This window comes from Mastomys coucha, unplaced genomic scaffold (genome assembly GCF_008632895.1).
Source record: "Mastomys coucha isolate ucsf_1 unplaced genomic scaffold, UCSF_Mcou_1 pScaffold22, whole genome shotgun sequence".
In the NCBI taxonomy this organism is placed as follows: domain Eukaryota; kingdom Metazoa; phylum Chordata; class Mammalia; order Rodentia; family Muridae; genus Mastomys; species Mastomys coucha.
In genome coordinates this window covers 108790338-108810156 of record NW_022196905.1, presented here as the reverse complement: position 1 = coordinate 108810156, position 19819 = coordinate 108790338, and the positions used below count along the sequence as shown (strand labels likewise).

The following is a 19819-nucleotide window of genomic DNA, read 5'->3' as shown; positions in this document are numbered from 1 at the left end:
TTCCCCTTTGCCTCCCTTGGGAACAGGGACACATGAGGTTCAAAATTCCAGGTCCAAAGGGCTGAACATTCTTAGACCAGTTCTCGATGAAGAGCCCATTGGCCTGGGCAGTAAGGAAGGGTTTGAAAATACAGCAGTTTAAAAACAGTCCCAGGAGCTGTGAGGTTACAGAAGTCATCACAGAGCTGCTCCCAGCTCACTGTGCTAAGAAATAAAATAAGATACAAATTGTTTCCCCATCCCAAGCCCTCGGTACAAAGTGAAGTCCTTACCAAAACCAAGGCCACTAGCTGAAGCAGCAGCGGTGGACAGACGAGAATACAAAAGGGGTGTTCTTTAAATCTCTTCAAAATTATCTTGTAGAGATACATAAAAGCAACTTGAGCAATACGAAGTTGAACCTCAGTGTAGAAATCTATCAAATTTGGTACAGTGTTGAGGCATGGGTGGCACTCCCACCCCACGCCGTCCCCAGAGATGAAGCATGTGTCTATATAAAACGTTATTGCTGGAGAAGCCTTTCTCAGAGACCCGGGGCAAGTACAAATGGGGCAGTCACCCAGACTCTGAGAGACTGGGTGGTGGCACCCAAAGTGCCCTTGGTGGCCCGTGGGCGAGTTTATGCTGGCATTGTCTAGAGGGGCCCGGTGTCCCCAATACACTAGGGTAATTAGGTTTGGAGGAGGATAAAAAGAGCCCCTAGCTGACCCTCTCTGCCCTCCCAGTGACCGCACTGCTGAAAGGTGACTGTCAAAGGCTCCAGTGTGGGGTGCTGGCTCTTGGGGACATTCATGGGACAAGTGGGCGGGCAGCAGCTTCCACCTCTGGTGAGGATGAAGTACACAGAGCCCAGGAGAGCCATGGAAGGGGGAAGAGGCCCCTTTATCTGTGGTAGGGATGAGACAGGCAGGACCGACACAATGTCCTGTCCTACACCTGCACCTGCTGAGGCTGAAGTTCCAGTTTCTGTAGGATAGCCTGTCAGTCACCCCTGGGTCACAGTAGCTTGGGTGGTGCTGGCTGGGAGGGGCGGATGACAGGAGTGGGCCTAACAGAAGAGCTTCAGGAAGCAGCTCTGGCAGTAGGGCTTGTCATTCTGCTCCTTGAAGGTGCCCTTGTTGAGCTGCTTGAGACAAAAGGCGCACACGAAATGCTCAGGATGGAACTTCTTGGCCATGGCGGTGATGCAGCGACCGGTAATGGGCTTCTGGCAGCCAGAGCACAGCGAGCCGCGCCGCTCGTGGTAGTGCACCTCACAGTATGGCTGCCCATCATGCTCGAAGAAGCTGCCATTGACAAAAGGCGTGAAGCATTCCTGCAGGGCAGAAGAGGAGAGAGGCTCAAGAGCTGTCCCGGACAATGCTCAAAAGACTCATCCTTGTAACGACCCTTCTGCTCATCATTTCCTGTGAACTAGACTAAACCCTAAACTTTTCCCTGGAGGAAGAAGGTACGTAAGTGATGTGATCCAGCCACACTCGCTGCTAAGTGGGCGAACTACAGAGGTGTGAGTTCTGGATTTACACAGGTGGCCATACAGTTGTTGCCAGAAAGAGACACACTTTTAAAAAGGATGGGGGCCGGTGGGGGCGGTGGAGATCTGAGCTTAAATTTCACATTGTGGATCCCCATTTGCAGATTAGTGTGCACGCGCATATATAAAAGGCTCAGACCTACAGCAAGTGTAGCCCATAGACCAGCCTTAGAAGCATTGTCCGCTCTTATGGAGTGTTAGGATTTATGACACGTCATTTGACTGTCACATCCTCTGCACAGTGTGACCAGTCCTGAGGCCTGCACACTGGCTCCTCGTCTCAAGCCCAGCAGAGGACTCTGGGACTTGAAGAAGCACACACGCCACCCCCAGCCCTACTCGTTCTCTGAGAGCCCTAAACACAGGCGCTACAGGAGAGACCTCTCTTCCACTGCCTGCTTCCAGACCCTCCGGCTGAGTGCAGGCGCCCCTTACCCTGCACACAAAGCACTCAGGGTGCCAGAGGGTGTTGAGGGCTGAAATGTAGTTCTCCAGGATGGCACGGGCACAGCCGCCACACTTGGGTGCGAACATGTCGAAGTAATCTTTCCGACAGTAGGCTTTGCCATCCTTCTCATGGAACCCTGAGGATCAGAAGTGGGTGGTATTCAGAGGCAGACACAGAGCCACCCCAAGTCCACAGCAGCAAGGTCACCCCACCTCCTCCTGAGATGTCCGAAGAACACAGGCAGGCCTCCAGTCCAGCCATACCTTCTGGACCAAAGAAGGCTCCACACTGGGCACAGAAGAAGTGTTCCGGGTGCCACGTGCGGTCCAGCGCTGTCACCACTTTCTGTGAAAGCAGAAAAAAGATGGCGTGGAGAAGGCTCTCCTTCCCACCTCGCCCCTGCTCACAGCCCAGGGAGGAGCAGGACACCCCCAAAGGCTCTCCTTCTCACCTTGCCCCTGCTCTCTCCTAACTGCAAACACTAAGTACTCAGCTGCTGAGGGATACGACTGACAGATACACAAATATACATCTCTCTTACTCAAACCTCGAGCTCAAACTCATGGGTTCACTGGATTTATTATGACTTGTACTTTATAAGTAAAAGAAGAGACTCTGGAGTGTCTCCCTAACATCACGGACTGTGGGAAGTGCGACACCTGGCACCCAGCCCATTGGTCAAGGCTCCTAATGCCTGGGCCTCAATACCAGGACTCCAGGATAGAGGTACAGCCACCTAACACATCTGGGCTGCTGTGAGTCACCAGGTCAGACTCTCAGCCCTACCCTACCATTTCCTGCCTGTGTAAGCCTTGGGGTAGACACTCCTCAGAAAGAGGACTGTCGACCATGGGAGATGAAAGGAGCAGGCAAGGCCTAGAGCCCAGAGGGGGCAGCCCGCTGCCCAGTGCCCACTGCGCATGCGCTCACATCCAGGATGGGCCCATTGCAGTAGTAGCATCGTGGGGAGAAGAGGCTGTGGTAGTCCTTCTCACAGTAGGGCTGTCCATCCCGCTCGAAGAAGTTCCGGGATCCAATCTCTTCCTGGCAGTGGGTGCACACGAAGTGCTCGGGGTGCCATGTCTTTCCCATGGCAGTCACAACCTGACAGGACAGACACAAAGTCACTCGGGGTAAGGTGAGGAGCCAAGGCCCTGGTGTCTACCTCCCCTGCTTACCTGCCCAGCGATGGGCTTCTTGCAGGCTCCGCAGACTCCTTTGGCAACGGTGGCGACACCTAGCTTGTTTAGGTCGGACTGCAGACTCCCCAACATGCTGTCAAGCTGGCTCCCAGGCTTGGAGAGTCCCCCAGGAGGTGAACTGCTCCCAGTTTTCCCCTGGGCCATGAACTGTGGACACAGACAGAGCCAGTCAGATTTCCAGGGCCTGGTGTGGGCAACTCACAGTGTAACATCCACGAGGCTTTCTGCCCTGAACAGATGGGCTAACTGAGGCAAAAGGCACACTGTCCTCTTGGGGGGTGACATCAGCAGGCAGTCGAGGAGGGCTTCCAGCACCCAGCTGGATGACCAAGCTGAGGGACAACATGCCAAGCAAGAATCAGCCCCCAGCCCAATCACTGACCCCTCCCTCGTCCTGCCCTTCGGGGCTGCTCTGCCTGCTGCTGGGGGGCCAGCCGGCTGCCCACGGCCGCTCTCCATCCACTCTCTGTTCCAGGCCCTGCATCTTAGGTGGCAAAGAGAGGAGGAGAAGACATTGTTTAAAAACTGAGGCTGACAGGCCTCGACACTGGATCATTTCACACAGAGTTAGAGGATCTCTTCCTACTGACAATAACAAAAACCAAGAGGGGGGTGAGGGTAGAGGTGGGAGAGAGAGAGAGAGGAGGCCTAGGAGAAGAAGGGGAGGGAGAAGGGGTGATCCACACGGGTAAACACTGAGGCCCTGACAATGGCAGGCCCAGGCCAACAAGGGCAGAGATGGTCCGTAGTTTCCAGTGTAGGGATGGCCTTGGATGAGGAACCCGAAGGAATGGACTGGGGGTGATTTATTGAGGTGGTGCCTAGATGTCAGGCTCAGGAGGACCCAGGGTAAGGCTCTAAGGAAGGACTCCGGCTACTGTCAGGGCTGAGGATGGAGGACAGAGCCCTCCATGCCTGAGTGCACACCTCTGCAGCATCCTCAGAGTTGGGAGGTGGTTCAGAATGAGACAGGGCACAGGAAGGGCAAGGTGCCGTAAGGCCTGCCTGCATCGGGCAGAAGAGTGGGTCCTCATTGGTCTGGCAGCCCACAGACCTCACAGTGTGGGTTACAGAAGTGAGACCAGCAGGGCCACGCCCACCCTCCTCCTGGGGCTTTCCCTCTGCAGTCTGGACCCCAGAAGAAGCAGAAGCAGCAGCCAAGGGCCCTGGACAGGAGGGAGTGGGCAGGCTGGGCTGGAGAGGAGAGCTGCTGGCAGGGGTGTCAGAGTGATCCTGGAGCAAAGGGGCAGGAGGAGAAGGAGCCACAACAGAGATGGTTCTTCTCAGGGGGATGGGGGAGTCAGGAGGGTAGACAACCTGGGAAGGAGAGAGGGGAAAGAGACAGGAAGGTAAGAAGTCAGCAACCAGAAGGGGGCGGAAGGGGTGATGTGGCCAGAAAATGAAGAAACTACCCCACCGCCCCACTAGGGCTGAGAGGACTTCCAGACCCCCACTTCCCGGGCTCTGGCCTGTATCAACTGGCTACCTTCTCTACCATCTGCCCCCCGGCCCTCCTCCCGCGTGGCTGCACAGTGATGACAACGCCTTCAGTCAGCCAGTCCTGCGCAGAGGCCCCTGCCACCTCCTCTGCTGCCAGCTGGATGCCCAGCCGGCCCTGCAGCTCTGCAATGAGCTGCTCCTGGGATGGGTTCCTGCTCAGGGTGGCAGGGTCCAGCCTGCGGCGAGGGGAGGGTTCCCGGGACATGGGATGGACGTGGCCTGTCTCCCGGCTCCTCCTGATCACAGAGCGGATCTGCGGGAGGAGGACAAAGCCGTCACCATCCCATTCCAGGGAAGGTTAGGACACTGCTAAGTCCACACTAGGGGTCACGTGAGGTCAAAGCACAACAACAAAGAGCCAAGCTGAGGCAGGTGAAAGCGGGAAGCAGACAGGGCTGATGAGGGTCCCAGGACCCAGTGTTCACTCCCAAGTCAGCCTCTAACTGTGGACAAAATAACTCTAGGACACCAACTGCTCTCTCCTTAACAGGAGCCAGCAGTATCCTCCTGGCTCACACTTGGGGTCACACAGTAATTAGCTGACGTTCCTACTCCTCCCTGCGTCTCTCCTTACTACTTAAGTAGAAAGACAGAGGCTTCTCTTTTCTTTGCACCTTTTAGCCAGTGTCTGTATGTAGTATATATTATGTGTTAAAGCTTACTCATTTGGAGTGTGGGGGAAACGGTTTGGGAAGAAGGCATAAAGTTAGATGCCTACAAGAAACAAGTAAGAGCCAGGCATGGTGGCACACAGCTACAATCCCAGCACTGAGGAGGGCAAGGCAAGGCGCGGACAGCCGGGAGCCGGAGGAAGGAAAACCATGTACTGAGTTTTCTCCACTTTCCAGGAATTATCTCCGCTAACCCTCTGTGTGACCTTAGAAAGGGTGCTGTTTAGTTGCTCTCATTTTAAAGAAGGGAAAGCTGAGCCTCTGGGTGGTCTCCCCAAGTTCACATGGTAGCGAGTGTTACAGGAGTGGTGTGCGGGTCTCTGGAGTTCTCAAATCCATGCACCTAACTAACCATTCTGTACACTGAAATGATGGGACAGCTCCTCTAAAGGACATCCTAAGAAGCAGGAGATCGAGCATCACTAGACACAAGGCTGGCCCCACAGGATTACTGCCAAACACATCTTCAGGGCCATCGTCCTTTGGCATTTTGCCCAGGCAGACATTTATAAGAACAGCATGCGGTTAGCAAGGAGTGGCCCACACTCAAGTCCTGCCAGAGCCATGCCTAGTGACCGAACAAGCTGGTGCCTGCCTGGCCAGAGGTGGAAATCCTCTCCGAGATGCTGGGTGTCCCCATGGCCATGGCATGAGGAAGCTCTGGCTGCTCCTTCCTGACCTCCAGAGTGGCTTCAGTGGTACCTTCTGGGTTCCCTGGGTTCTCAAGTGCCCCAGTGGGTCCCCTAAGGTTTCCCTTCTGGGAAATCTTTGTACCTGGCTGCTCCTTGTCCCCTGGGATAGGACAAGTGCTTCCCAGGCCTCCTGGCTCTGACTGTGCCCTCTCCTGCAGGGCACATTCCTTGGTGAGACCCCAGGTGTCAGGGAAGACAGTTTGCCGATCCACCGCCACAGCGGGTGGCTCAAGCCCTTCCTGAAAGCTGTAAGTCACTCCATGGGGACTCTCGGGCTTGGATGCTGTCAAAGCCTGTGGCCGTCTCCAAATGGGAGCCCCATTCTCCTCTGAACACACAAGGTTGCCCAGTGGCCCCTGGGACTCTGTGCTCCCTGCAGGGTGTGGAGTATGGCATGGGGGAGCCCTGGAGAGGGGACCCATGGCGTCCATCAAGCCATGCCTAACTTGAGCCTGGCTCTTCACACCACATGATGGCTGAGAAGCTGCCACAGGATACCTTGACTTTTGAGTGTCAGATGTCTCCTCAAGACCACCCAAGCCAAGCCATTTGGGAGTCAGAGAAGGTAAAAGGACCTGACTGTTTCCTTCTGTGCAGAGGACCTCTGGGGTGTGGTCTCCAAGGGAGGATTTAGAGGGAGGAGGAGGAGGAGGAAGGGTGCAGGGCAGGGGTAGAGAAGAGCCGGGCCACAGCCCCTGGGAGTTCAGCGTCACAGCAGAAGTGCTAGTCTGGAGGAAAAAGACAAAGGGAAAGAGAGAGAAACAGGGAGAGGTGAGCAGGGGGCAGGTTCTGAGAACCAGTGCTCTGAGAACCGCCATCTTACACCTGTGCAATAGATACTGAGGTCTCTCTAGAAAGGCTCCAACCCCAGAAGTGCTTGTCCGCGCTGGTCTGGGTCTCCTCTGCACCTTAGGAGACCCAGGCATCAGAAAGCAGCCACAAAGCCATGCTCACAAAGTCACCCACACTAAGCATGAGGTACAAGCCCAGGGGAAGCTGGCCATGGGTACCAGCTCCGAGCTCTACCCACCCGGCCGTCCCTCCAGCACACTCCCATTTTCCTATATCAGAAACTCCCTTCTCTAGTGCTCAGCAAGAAGCGGTGTGGCTTCTTTTGAGTAGCACTGGGCTACTTGGTCTAAGGAAGCAACTGCGGCATTCCGGGATGGGCACCAGCACAATGGTGCGGACCCTGACTTGCTTCCCACTGCTCAGATCCAGGCAACAAGGTTTACCAGTCTGGACTGCACCGGTGCCCAGTCTCCCACCTCTAGGCTCCAAGCATGAGTCTGGCTGAAGAGAGGCAGGAGGCACCTTTCTGGGTCAAGAATGGACAGACGGCCTGGCTCCCCTCTCATATTCCCTAAGCTATGTCCCAGAGGTGTCTGGCTGAAGTCAGCAGCTACTGGAGAATTCTGTCAGCATTAGCCCTATCAAGGCACTACATCTTCCTACTGGAGAATTCTGTCAGCATTAGCCCTATCAAGGCACTACATCTTCTAAATAAAACACATGGACAGGTGGGCCTGGAGCGCCTGGGAAGGGAAGACACTTCCTGCTGGTGGCCCAAGTGCCTGGCAGGTTTGGTTTCCCACTGACCGGGCTCTGGGGACTCAGGCCCTGGGAGAACAGTGGAGTGTGGATGGAGACTAGCTGCAGAGGCCTGTAAATCCCATCCCCACTAGCAGAAATAAAGCGGTGTTCTGAGGACAGCTAGCGTGGGAGATGCAGCTCTGGGGCAAGTGACCTCTCAGGCATGGGATCCTGATCCCACAGGCCTAGCAGGACACACCCTCCTCCAGCAAGAGCAGCTACCAACACAGGGCTCTTTGTCCCTGTGTCTGTGCCTCCTGATCCCCTTGACCTGAGTGGCTGGGAACACCAGGAGAGGGAGGAATGTCCCAGTCTCTGGTTTCTCTGCCTTCACTGGCTAAGAAGCTCAGTCTCATTCATGTACTGCCTAGCCTCTCTCCCCCAATGCACTGTGGAGCCACAGGCCAGCTACTCGCTGAGGTCGGAAAACAGAGAAGACAGGGGTCACAGAGCACCTTGAAGTCTGACAGTGAGGCCATGAGCTCGTCCAGCTCCCTGGTGGCAGAGGAGGCCGAGATCCGGGTCTGCTGCTGGCTGGAGGTAACTCGCTGTGGGCTGCTCATCTCTCCCTGGTTCACAGTGATGGCTGGGCTGCAAAGCAGGCACAGTGTCAGCGGGGAGCCCGGGGGCCAGATTCTAGCTCCACAGGGGATCAGGTCTCCAGGAACCAGTACCTTAGGGACCCCATCCCTGGCAGAGTACAACTGGCTGAGACTGTGCAAAGGGGAGGTGACCAGAGAAAAGGGCAGATGGCTCAAAAAGTACCCTTACAGGAAGACACCCTGCCAGGGCCGGGCAAGCTCACCTGTTAAACACAGGGAGTACCACTAGGTCCCCTCTTCAATACTGTACATAGAGGGGAGGTTATTAGACATGATGACGTCAATAAGCACTGGCTACCATTAAGACAGGCAAGTGTGATGGTTCATACTTGTAACCCCAGCATGCAGGAGGCTGAGGCAAGAGGGTTACTACACAGTGAGTTCCACAACAGTCTGGGCTGTGAAGTGAGACTCTACCTCGGAATGAACAGACAAGACCTAACATTACTGGAAGCGTCTGTGAGCAGCAGAGCTATGAGCTAGGCCTCCGCAGACATGGGACTACTTGGTCTCACGATTTACCCATTGTCGTCTCATCCCGTTATTTCTGTCTATTAGCCTACTTTACAGTTTGCTTCCTATTTTAAAACAAGGTCTCGTGCAGTTCAGATTGATCTGGAACTTACTATATAGCCTAGACTGGCCTTGAACATGAGATTCCCCTAAGCCCGGACTTCCCGTATGCTGGGATCATGACCACGTATCACTGTGCCTCACTTTGGCTTATTTCAACTAATGGAGGGAAAGACAGACTTGAGAGTTGACTGTAGTAACTGACACAGCCAGGATTTCAGCCCCCTGGGGCATTAGCAAACCTGTCTAATTAATCTGAGCCACAGCACAGACTCACACATACAGCACGGTGCTGACTGATGGCTGGTGCCGTAGGAGTGGTACCTGAGTGACTCACTGTACCCCCAGGGCCTGGCAAGTAACAGGCACTTAAGGGGGACAGGTGATTCTAGAGCTAAGACATGGGTACTACAGCCTGCAGCCTGTCTGGGCAGGACCTTCAAGAGCTTCCCAGTGTGGGGAGAGCCTAGTGAATACTCACACAGGGCTGGGCACGGAACTCTCTAGTTCATCCAAGAGGCTCTCCACGCTGGGCCGCACATCCTCCAGCCCCCGGCCTCCATTTCGCTTTGGCTTCTCTTTCACCAGGGGTCCTGCTTTGCCCCCCAGGGGACTGTTATTTTCTGGGATGCCATAAAGGGGGCTCAGGGCTCCAGGCAAGGGGGGGCTTGATTCGGCTTCATCTTGGAAAAGAGGAGACAAAATGGTTGCTTACCCCTCAGTCCTCCAGGAACCCAAAGGCTCACAAGTAGCCAGGACACCAGCCATACCTGTGGGGAAGCCAGGCGGACTGTGTTGCACAGCATTTAACTCCAGTAACAGCCGGTCAAGTTCAGAGAGGTTGCTGCCCAGAGAAGAGCTCATCACGGTAGGCGAAGGCTCCGCTGACTTCTGCTTGTTGGGGAAGCTTCAAGAAGCAGAGGAGAGAAGTGAGACCTCTCCAGGCCCCAGACCCTCAAGGTGGAATGTCACAAGCCTCCTCAGCGAGGAGGCGGAGTAGGAGGGAGGGCAGGGAAGGAATGTGGTCACTGAGGAGGAAGGAAGCTTTGCTTCAGTTCCTCAACTGCACAAACGCTGTGGCGGCCCAGCCCACCACTGCCAGGTGGCAGAGGGGGCTGGCTGGCAGGCACAGGGCCTAGTAGGGGCCTCAGGCCCTCTGTAGTAGAAGCGGGGCTGGCGAGGGTGCTGGCTCTGTACCTGTAGACGTGCTCTTCCTCGCCTGCTCGGGAACAAAGGGAGCCGATGCAGTCCTGGGGGTTGGAGGCACTGGAACTTTTAGCACTGGAGCTGCATACAGGCGATGGGGATGGAGGCTGCGGAGGGAAGAGCAATCAGGCCTGTCCCGGAGGAGAGAGAGGAACAGGAGCCAGGAGCAGCCGCCCCCTCCTGCCCCAACAAGGCAGCTCCTGCTCACAGCCTGTCTCACCAGGGAATTTCCACAGGCTGGTCAGGTGATTAATACTTGGTCACTGGTCCCTCACATGATGCATAGGAAGGACTGCGTATGGCTGTGTATGTCTAGTCCCCCAGCCTCATTTCTCCACTGGCCTGATGCATCCTTGGTAGAGCAGCTCCTTTTACCCCTAAGTCCCTGAGGGCTTCTCAGATGTCCACCCCTTACCTGCTGGTGAGCGTATCTGGAACCACTAGGCTGCCACTGGTCTAAGGGGTCCAGGACCGTGCCATTGAGGGCCTCACTGGATGGGGGCGGCGGGACCGGAGGTGGCACTGCAATCTCCTGGTATGTGTGGTTTCCAGTTGGGTAGGAGTAGGGGGGCTCCTCAGACAAGAACACTGGCCTTTTGGAGATGTGGGAGGTGGTAGATTCCAAGTCTGCCAGCAGGGCATCTGCAAAGAGAAGGTGTCCATCCACCAATGAGTGCCAACCCTACCGGGAACTTCCCAGAGACAGTGCCCTGCCTTCCTGAACCTCAGGTTTCCACATCTGCTGCCCTGTCCCCAGCCCAGACTCAAAGTGCTCTGGAGGCTTTCTCTGGGCTCCTCCCTCAGGTGTTAGGTGCCTGGCTCTGCATTCTTCCTGACAAGGCTGTGCTGAAGCTGGTGTAAGCTAGAAATGCCTGCCTGGAACTCTTGAACTCCATGGGGCGACTGGGGGAACCAGGTGGAGGGAGCCCCAAATTATGTCACAGCACAAAGAGGGGCTGGATAGACAGAGCCAGGCCAGGTGACCCTAGGATGCACCTGTCCTTCAGGCCAGGGCAAGGGACGGGAGGTGGCGGGGTAGGGGACAGAATTCCATGCTCTAAGCTCCTCCCTAGGCTCCAGGTTACAGGTAAGGTATGCAGAGAGGCTGGGGGCTGGCATGAAGCCAGCTCAGCACTCGCCACCCCCTCAACAAGCTGGAGGCAAGGCTGCTCTGCTGACTGCCTCTGCCAACTGGCAAGGAGCCCAGCCCTAAAGGCCCCAGGGCCCCACAACTGTTTAACTGCAACACAGGGCCCAATCGGCCCTCGAACGCAAACTGCCATTGCCCCGGCATGCGGCAGCCTACAGGGGCTCAGGCTCTTGATAGGAAGAACAAACTAGAGGACAGGTGCTGGAAGTATTACCCTTCCTGCCTTAATCCTCCGCGGTGCTGTGGCCTGGGTAGAGTCCACCGCCGAACGCCACACCCTCCTTCCTGGACTGCTCACTGACCTGTTTACACTCAGTCTCTAGTGACCTGCTTCCCTGGCTCTCCTGAGTGACAATCACAAATGCAGTGGCCGCTCTCATCACATCTACTTGACGCCGTGAGGCGTTTACACACATGGTCACAGTTGACCCTTCTGATGACCTAAAAGGCTATTCTCTTTAGAGCTGAAGAGAGTGGACTTGGAAGCTCTGGGTACCTGCCACAGGTAACAGGGCAGGAAAGGACAGGGTCACACGATTCCTCAAACTCCCCAAGCTCCAGACCCCAAGCCTATGGGAGGCTGCTGTGATCACACTGCATGCCAAATCTAAGGAGCTCAAGCTGTCAGGCCCAGCTGTCAGTCCAACCTTTGCTAAAGCCCTGTCTCCGGCCCCATTCCCTCTCAGAGGGTCACATGAGGCCTATGAACCCATGCTTTCTCCCAGCAGCCCTGCTTACCAACATCACTAAGGCGGGCACACCTACTCCTGCCGTACAGTTGGAAGAGAAGCTGTTCTGAGGCCGGGACCCTGGGTCCCAGCCTCCTAGTGCTGGAAAAACTCCTGCGGCCCCTCCTCTTCCAGATCCCCTGGAGGAGTTCCGACTTCCTGCCTCCAACAAACCGGAACTACAAGGAGTCTAAGCGTGTCTAGGTAAGGGCATAGAAGGAACTAATGTCCAGGGCCAATCCCAGAGGCGTCTTTGGGGCCACACCTGCTGTCCATTTCCTCCGGGCCCATCCCACAGTAGGCGGAACCCCTTTCTCCAAGTTGGACTGAGGCTACTGGGAAACCCTGCAGTGCTCCACAGAAAAGGCAAGAGCAGCTGCTGTCCTGAACGGTCACCAGGACCAGGAACCTCACCTATGGAGCCTGTCAACCCCAACAACAGTAATGTAGATGGCTAAGCTAAGGTCCCCATCGCCAGAGTCAACACGGTTCCTCAGGCTCCGAACACTCCCTGCTAGACAGTCAATCAGGGACTCTGCTGCCCACACATTGCCTCCCTGTGCCCCTGCACCCATGCTGTGATCCTTCGCCTGGCTTTACTGCTGCATGGGCTGGATTCTGGCTTGATTTTTTTTTTCTATTCTATTTTTATGGTGCTAGAGATAGAGCCTAGAACTGATTGCACAGTCAGCTCCACCACTACCACTAGGGTACTGCCTAACGTTTGGGGTTGAGACAGGGTCTGGTTATATAAGCCAGGTGGCCTCAAACTCTCAATTCTCCTGCCTCAGTCACCACACTCAGCTTCCATGGGCTTTTTTTGTTTGTTTTTTCTTATGTGTATCCACGTTTGTGTGGTGTGTACACGTGTATATGTGCACACACATGCTGTGCTCACCACCACAAGGCTGTGTGGAGGTTGGAAGTCAGGGTTGGGTGTGTTCTTTATCATGTTCCATTTTGTTTCTGTAGATCGCCAGTTTACAGTTTTTTAAAAAAATTTGTTTCTTGGGGCTGGCGAGATGGCTCAGTGGGTAAGAGCACTGACTGCCCTTCCAAAGGTCCTGAGTTCAAATCCCAGCAACCACATGGTGGCTCACAACCACCCATAATGAGATCTGACACCCTCTTCTAGTGTGTCTGAAGACAGCTACAGTGTACTAAGTTATAATAATAAATAAATCTTTTTAAAAAATTGTTTATATTGTGTGTGTCTGAGAGGTTTTGTTTTTGATTGTTTTGTTGGTTTGGTTTTTTTTTTTTTTAGAGACAAGGTTTCTCTGTGTAGCCCTGGCTGTCTTGCAATTCGCTCTGTAGACCAGGCTGGCCTCGAACTCAGAGCTCTGCCTGCCTCTGCCTCTCAAATGCTGGGACTATGGGCGTGTTCCTCTCCCACCTGGCTCCTAAGACAACTTTGTGGGGTTGGTCCTCACTTTCCACTTTTGCAGAGTTGTCACCAGGCTTACAGCTCCCACTGCACCCTCTCAGCAGCTCAGCTTCTGTTGTTTTTAGAGGTACACACAGTCTCCCTATGTAACTCTGGCTGTCCTAGAGCTATCTATGTAAACCAGGCTGGCCTCCACACCTTGTTTCCTGAGAGGGGGGTTCGCTAAACTGGCTGGCTACCCAGTCCCTGGGATCCACCTGTTCCCACGGCACACAAGGCTTGCAGTGGGAGCTGGAGAGCTCTGGTCCTTAAGGTTGCATATCGTGCACTGAGTTCTCTCCCCAGTCTGCTTGTTTTCTTCCTCCCTTCCTTCTTTCCTTTCAATTTATGAAGAAAAGTTTAGGACCAGCAAGATGGTTTAGCACGCTTGCTACCAAATCTGATGGCTTGAGTTTGATCCCAGGAACCCACACAGTAGAAGAAAAGATAACTCCTGCAAGTTGCCCCCCCACACACACACACACACTCAAACAAGACGTGATTAAAAAGAAACACATATACGCACACACATCAAACAAGACGTGATTAAAAAGAAAAAGAGAAGGCTGAAGAAGCAGCCCGGGAGTTAAGAACACAGGCGGTTCATGCAGAGCCCCAAATTTGGTGTCAAGCACCCACAGCAGGCAGCTTCTATCCTGCTCTAGGGGTTTCCAGAGCCTCTGGCCTCTACAGGCACCTAAGCCCATGCACACAAACACAGAGAGACATAGACATACTTAGAAGTCAATCTTAACTACAAGAAGAAAAAGACTCAGGGTTTACAGAAGAGTTGTCTGTCATGTGGATACCGGATGGAAGCCCCGGGCCCCCGAACTCAGTCCCAGCTTAACTCCACGACTACTGACTTCTTGTCTTTAAGGCCCAGTCTACTCAGTCAGGTGTCCTCGTTGGAGAGATACCTCCACAGTAAAACCACTTGGTTGCTCTTGCCGAGGACATGGGTTCAGTTCCCAGCAGCCACAAGGTGGCTCACAACCACCTGTAACTCTAGTGCCAGGGGACTCCCAACACCCTCTCAGATTCTGTGAGCACCGTGTGCATTTAATCCACTTACATACATGCAAGCAAAACACTCATACACGTAAAAACAGTTTTCATATTTACCTTTATCAATTATTTATTTGTGTGCCCTTGCACATGAGCATGGCGGTCAAAGGAACACTTTCAAGAGCCCATCCCCACTTCCTGTCTGAGACAGGAGCCTTACTGCGTATGTCAGTTTCTGTGCTGGAACTCTGCACACCACTGTCCAGGTGTACATGGGAGCTGGGGGTGTTTGGGCTTGCCTAGCAAACTCCATTACCCACTGAGCTATCTCTCCGGCTCTCACTGTGAATAATTCTTGCCCTGCAGTATCATCAGTGAGATTTACAAGAGTTATCCATGGTAAAATGCATCAGTCGCCAAGCATCAGACATACTCACTCTGTGACATCTAGAAAAAGACTCTCTTCACTCTTTCCTGAGGAAAACCATGAAAACAGTCTGGCCCAGAGCCAGAGTAAGAAAGGAGCATTCAAAGCCCTGTGTGGTGGCACATGCCTTTAATACCAGCACTCAGGAGGCAGAGGCAGGTGGATCTGAGTTCAAGACCAGCCTGGTCTATAGAGCAAGACCCAGGAGGACAGGGCTACACACAGAAACATTGCCTCAGAAAACAGGAACAAAAAAAAAAAAAAAATGAAAGACTCATTCAAAATGCTTTGTATATGTGTGTGTATGTGTACATGCATGTGTGTGCATGTGCCAAGGGGAAAACACATGATTTCCCAATTTCCTCTAAATGTTTGCCTACCTGAGAGAGAGGAACTTTAGCAGATGCCTACCCAAGCACAACCTCTGACATGGCTTCCTCTTCTCTCTGTACCCATACTTAGTCCTCACCCCATGGCATGAGTAGGCTTGGAGTCCCCGTGCCCTAGGGCCCCTCACTTGTTCCTAAGACAATACAGGAGGCAGCCGAAATATAGACTCTGAGGCTCTAGGTCCTATGCTGCAGCATTTCCCATAGGTTGCAAACTGCTAAAGGCTAACGTCCCCAAAGCCCAGCCAACTCCTGCCCTGACCTGAGTCCACACAGCCAGGATGAGGCTTCACGAAGCAGCCTCCCTACCTGCCAGGATTCCCCAGACTTCAGCCATGGCCACCACCATCTGCTAGCTCTAAATATACAAGAGGCACTGGAAACTCCTTCAACTCACACCCCAGAGGCCCCTTCCTTTAATACACAGGTCAGACACAGACCCATCACCACCTCCACCCTGCTTCTCACATGCTAAAGAGCCCAGTGCTGGGGCGCCTCAAAGTGCATCAGCATCACCCCACAAAATTGCTGGGTCCAGGCTTGATACCATTTCAACTAAAGCCCCGGCCAGAAGCTTGAATCCCCTGGAGGGGAAAGCAGAGGACACCGGGCAGGATTGTGCAGCCCTAGGTACGGATGGGCAAAGAAGGGCAGGGTGCAAAGTGCCAGCTAGCCAGAGGCACAAAAATCACAGCGCTATACACTGTTGAGTAAGCGTGAAGGCCGTCAGCTGCTGACCACCAGAGGGAGCCATTGGTCCATCACCTTCCTGCCATCAAGGGTAACCTCATGCAACCGCAGAATTTTCTTGCTGAGCTGGAGAAAGACTAGGGAGTCCCCAGTCATAGCGGGAAGTTTCAGTCTCAAGAGAAGCTAGAGCCTGAGGCATAGAAAGCAGCCTGAGTGCCAGGATCCTGGGCATGCAAACGGGGACATCTGGAAGTGCAATGTAAGAGTGGCACTAAGTTCAAGCTCCACAGACCCAGAGCAACACATTCAGTCACTTCCACCACCTCTTCTGCAAACGCAGGCACAAGCATCCCGATTCTATTTTATAGCTGCGCCTTCCTTGTTCACGCTACAGCTTGAAGCAATACCAGCTCAAGCCAGGAACCTACACTGGAACACGGCATTCAACAGAGAGGATTGGAACACACAGCACTCAACAGAGAGGATCAGAGCAGGGCGGTGGTGGCGCACGCCTTTGATCCCAGCACTTGGGAGGCAGAGGCAGGTGGATTTCTGAGTTCAAGGCCAGCCTGATCTACAAAGTGAGTTCCAGGACAGCCAGGGCTATACCGAGAAACCCTGTCTTGAAAAACCAGAAAGGGAAAAAAAAAAAAAAAGAAAGAAAAAGAAAAACAGAATCAGTGGGGCTAAGAGAGAGCTCAGCGCCACAACTTTTTTTTTTTTAAAGTTTTAAATTCACTTATTGGAGGAGGAGAATTGGGAAAGCCTTCCCACCCCACTCCCATGCAGATCTCTTTCCCAGGCTGTGCCCTTTTGTCCTGGCCATCCTCAGACACATCTTAGGTATGTGATATAATCTGTCAAAAGGCAGAGCAGTGAGATCCAGGTCCACCCAAGATGGTTCAAGTTCTGTGGCCATTCCTCTGGTGGCTGGATGTTACAGCCTGCACACAAGGATTTGGAGACACACTGTCTGCTTGCTTGCTGAACCACCTGGACAGGGGCCTGTGCCTCAGCTGCCCTGCCTGCCCCAGGAATGTCATCATTTTAAGCTTAAGATTCAGATCAAACAAGAAAAACGGGCACAAAGTGCCTATTGGGCACTGGGCTCAAATCATCATACAGGCAGTAAATGAGAGGAGCTGGGCAGGCAGGAGCTCCCTACTAGAGGACTCTTAACACTAAGGACAAAGAATGTTGTACCTAGTGCTGGGACAGCAGTCAAGGCGGGCATCATTCTGGTCAAAACAAGGCCTTGGAGGGAGACCTGTGGTGACTATTCTTGGTTGTCACCTTGACTGGAATTAACTAAAACCCAGGCAGGGGAACACCTGTGAGGAAATTTCCCTCAATTAAATGACTGAGGTGGGAAAACCTAGTTTTAATCTGGATTTTTGTTTGTTTGTTTTTAAATGTTGAACTAGTGGGCTCTGGAAGTGCTCTTAGCCACTGAGTCATCTCTCCAGCCCCTCATTCCAATCTTCTGAGGTGAGAAGATCCACTCAACCTGGACCACATCATCTGCTGGCAGCCTATAGAAAGGATATGGAAGAAGGAAGCTCTCTCGCTCTCTCGCTCCCTCCCTCTCTCCCTCTCTCTGCCTACTGGCAAAGTTCATTCCTTGGAACCTACTTCTTGAGGATTTTGGTGTGTAGAAAACACAAGGTCCTTGGGAAGCCAGGAATGTTAAGCACACAGGTTTGTCTTGTCAATGGAAGGGATGTGCACCTGCCTTCCACCCAGAAGGCTGGGAGTGTAGATAGTTAATATCCTGGCGATCTGTGGGCCCAGCCCACATCCCAATCCCCCAGGCTACTATGCCGGTCCCAGACTCTTCTTCCCTAGACTTTCATCTTGAACACGGTTTCTCAGTCATCCCATCTAGCCCATCCTTAGGGGAGATGTCACATGCACTTTGTAATTTGGTGGCCTCTCCAATGACCTAGACCCTCTCTAGGCCCTTAAGTTATAGAACAGTTAGGATGGTTCCTCTGCCTGCCTTGGCGTTTGCAGGAGCCCACACACTGGTGTACACCTAAGACCAGCTGAGATGGCCAACCTTGTGGACTAAATCACTTCTGGATTCTTAGACCTTTTGATGGTGGACAGCCATTGGTGGACTAGCAGGACTATTAGTGACTAGCTATTAGTCACTCTAATAAGTACAAATATATAAGTATACTCAGATATCCATATATATTCTGTATATATTGACTATGTGATTATTCATATATCCACTGGCTAAGTTCTGTTCCTCTGAAGAACCCTGACTAATACACCTCCCCACCAGATCTCTATTTCTGAACCCACAGCTAGAACAGCAAACATTGAGCCACCTTTCTCATCCCTTTCCAGCTACAGGCTGCCCTGCCTGGGCCCTCACCACACCAGGGTCCACTGTCCACAGCTCCATGCTGGAGCGGAGAGCTGGTTCTCAGGGAGGCCCACTTCACCATGCCTGTACCCCTGAGGTCTGGCCAGGAACAGTCCACAGCAGTTCTTCCCAACACCTTCCTGCATCAGATGGAAGGCGTAGCCACATGCCTCCTGAGTGCCTGGACAGCAAGGGGCTGCGGTAGCTGAGGGCTTTCCCAGTGGCCTGCAGTCTGTGCCTTCAGTGTTGTGAGAGACCTGAATCTCAGTCAGATAGAATGAGGCTTAAAAGTACCTGCCATCCGGATCAAGAGAATGCTTAAGCAGCCTGTCTACCTTGTTATGCCCCGCAAAGGGCTCAGCCCCCTACTGGTCACCTGGGTAGCCCAGGGTTACCTTAGGTTACCTAAGGGCCCTTACAACTGCTTAGACAGAAGGATGGATGTAGTGGGTGGACTCAGCCTTATCAAGGAAGGAGCTATGTAAACAGCCAGAGGAGCTGGGGACAGTTCACCATCTCCATTTGGAAGGAGAAAGGAGCAAGAGGCAGACATGCCCCCCCCCCCCCCCCCCCCGTGCCTTCTGCCCAGTCCCTGTCCCCTCAAGCCGCCAGAGCCAGAGCCCAAGAGCCATTAGAGTAGAGGTAACCTAACCCACAGTGGGGTACTTTTATTTAGTGAGTAACTCCCCAGGAATGGAGAGCCGGGTATATTTATCCTGGTAACTGTCCTATCCTCAGGCGGCTGTGGCCAGCAAGAGCTAATATACAACAAAGCCAGATCTCTGCCCCTACCAGCCTAGGAACCTATGGCCTCAACACTCAGTAGGAATTCAACCTTCTAGAGAGAGTTTCCCTCAATGATTGAGCTGTACACCCCCATCAACCTCCTCTCTCGGAGAAATCATCTCTTAGAAACGGACAAGCCTACTCTGTCTTGCTGGAAGAGAAAGACAGGAAAGGACTGGAATCACCAAAATAGAGGAGGAACTGGGTTGTCCTGCTTCAGTCTGCCTGGCCAGGGTCCCATCAAGTAACATGGACACAGTCTTGAGCTGCCCCCATTTCTGAGCAAGTTCTAAGGAGGAAAACGGGATTGGATGAGATTTATACAGCAACTGAGCTCTTCAAGACTTTGTCTAATTCCAAGGCCCAGACCTGAGCTGCTCTCCCCAAGGGCAGAAGAACCAGCTCCATCCCATAGTGTCATTTGAATATTTAACAGCCATGCCTGCAGGTTGTGAAGACACACCCGCCAAGCTTCCCTAGCTGACTCACGCCTTGCTCAACAGGAGCTGCCCTGAAGGAAGTGTGGGCTGGGTGACAAACAGGAAGCCAGGGGGAAAGGTCTAGAGGTTTCCAGCCAGCAGCAGACAGGGGCTGCCTGGTACAGCTGCCTCTTCCTAGCTCCCACGTGCCAGAGACTGTTTTCCAGTTTTCCGCTGAGCCATGCCTACCACAGGCACACACCACCGAAGTGTGCAGGCAGGTCCCCTTTGGATACCTGGCTTGCACGCAAGGGCACAAGGGCACAGATGAGAGGAGACAGAAGAAAATAAAGGCTGGAGGGCTTCTGTGAGGTCACCCTGAGCTCTAGCTTTACCAGGGC

General features: G+C 53.5%; 1 protein-coding gene across 14 annotated transcripts in view; it reads right to left on the bottom strand.

Annotated features, from left to right (window-relative positions):
- Positions 1 to 330: 330 nt before the first annotated feature.
- Pxn (paxillin) overlaps positions 331 to 19819 on the bottom strand; it is a 66930-nt gene continuing 47441 nt past the window's right edge. For 6 of the 14 annotated variants that reach the window (XM_031337579.1, XM_031337577.1, XM_031337582.1 and 3 more), the window contains exons 2-12: positions 10437 to 10663; positions 10013 to 10128; positions 9586 to 9722; positions 9297 to 9498; positions 8096 to 8231; positions 3567 to 3668; positions 3161 to 3331; positions 2913 to 3086; positions 2246 to 2327; positions 1970 to 2118; positions 331 to 1315 (exon numbers count right to left, since the gene is read on the bottom strand). In XM_031337579.1, the coding sequence (XP_031193439.1) occupies positions 1049 to 1315; positions 1970 to 2118; positions 2246 to 2327; positions 2913 to 3086; positions 3161 to 3331; positions 3567 to 3668; positions 8096 to 8231; positions 9297 to 9498; positions 9586 to 9679 (1377 nt within the window). In that variant the 5' untranslated portion in view covers positions 9680 to 9722; positions 10013 to 10128; positions 10437 to 10663 and the 3' untranslated portion in view covers positions 331 to 1048. Of the gene's footprint in view, positions 1316 to 1969; positions 2119 to 2245; positions 2328 to 2912; positions 3087 to 3160; positions 3332 to 3566; positions 3669 to 4111; positions 4502 to 4670; positions 4938 to 5950; positions 6776 to 8095; positions 8232 to 9296; positions 9499 to 9585; positions 9723 to 10012; positions 10129 to 10436; positions 10664 to 11909; positions 12063 to 19819 lie in introns of those variants that run through there. The other 8 variants (XM_031337569.1, XM_031337568.1, XM_031337578.1 and 5 more) reach the window with 6 other exon arrangements.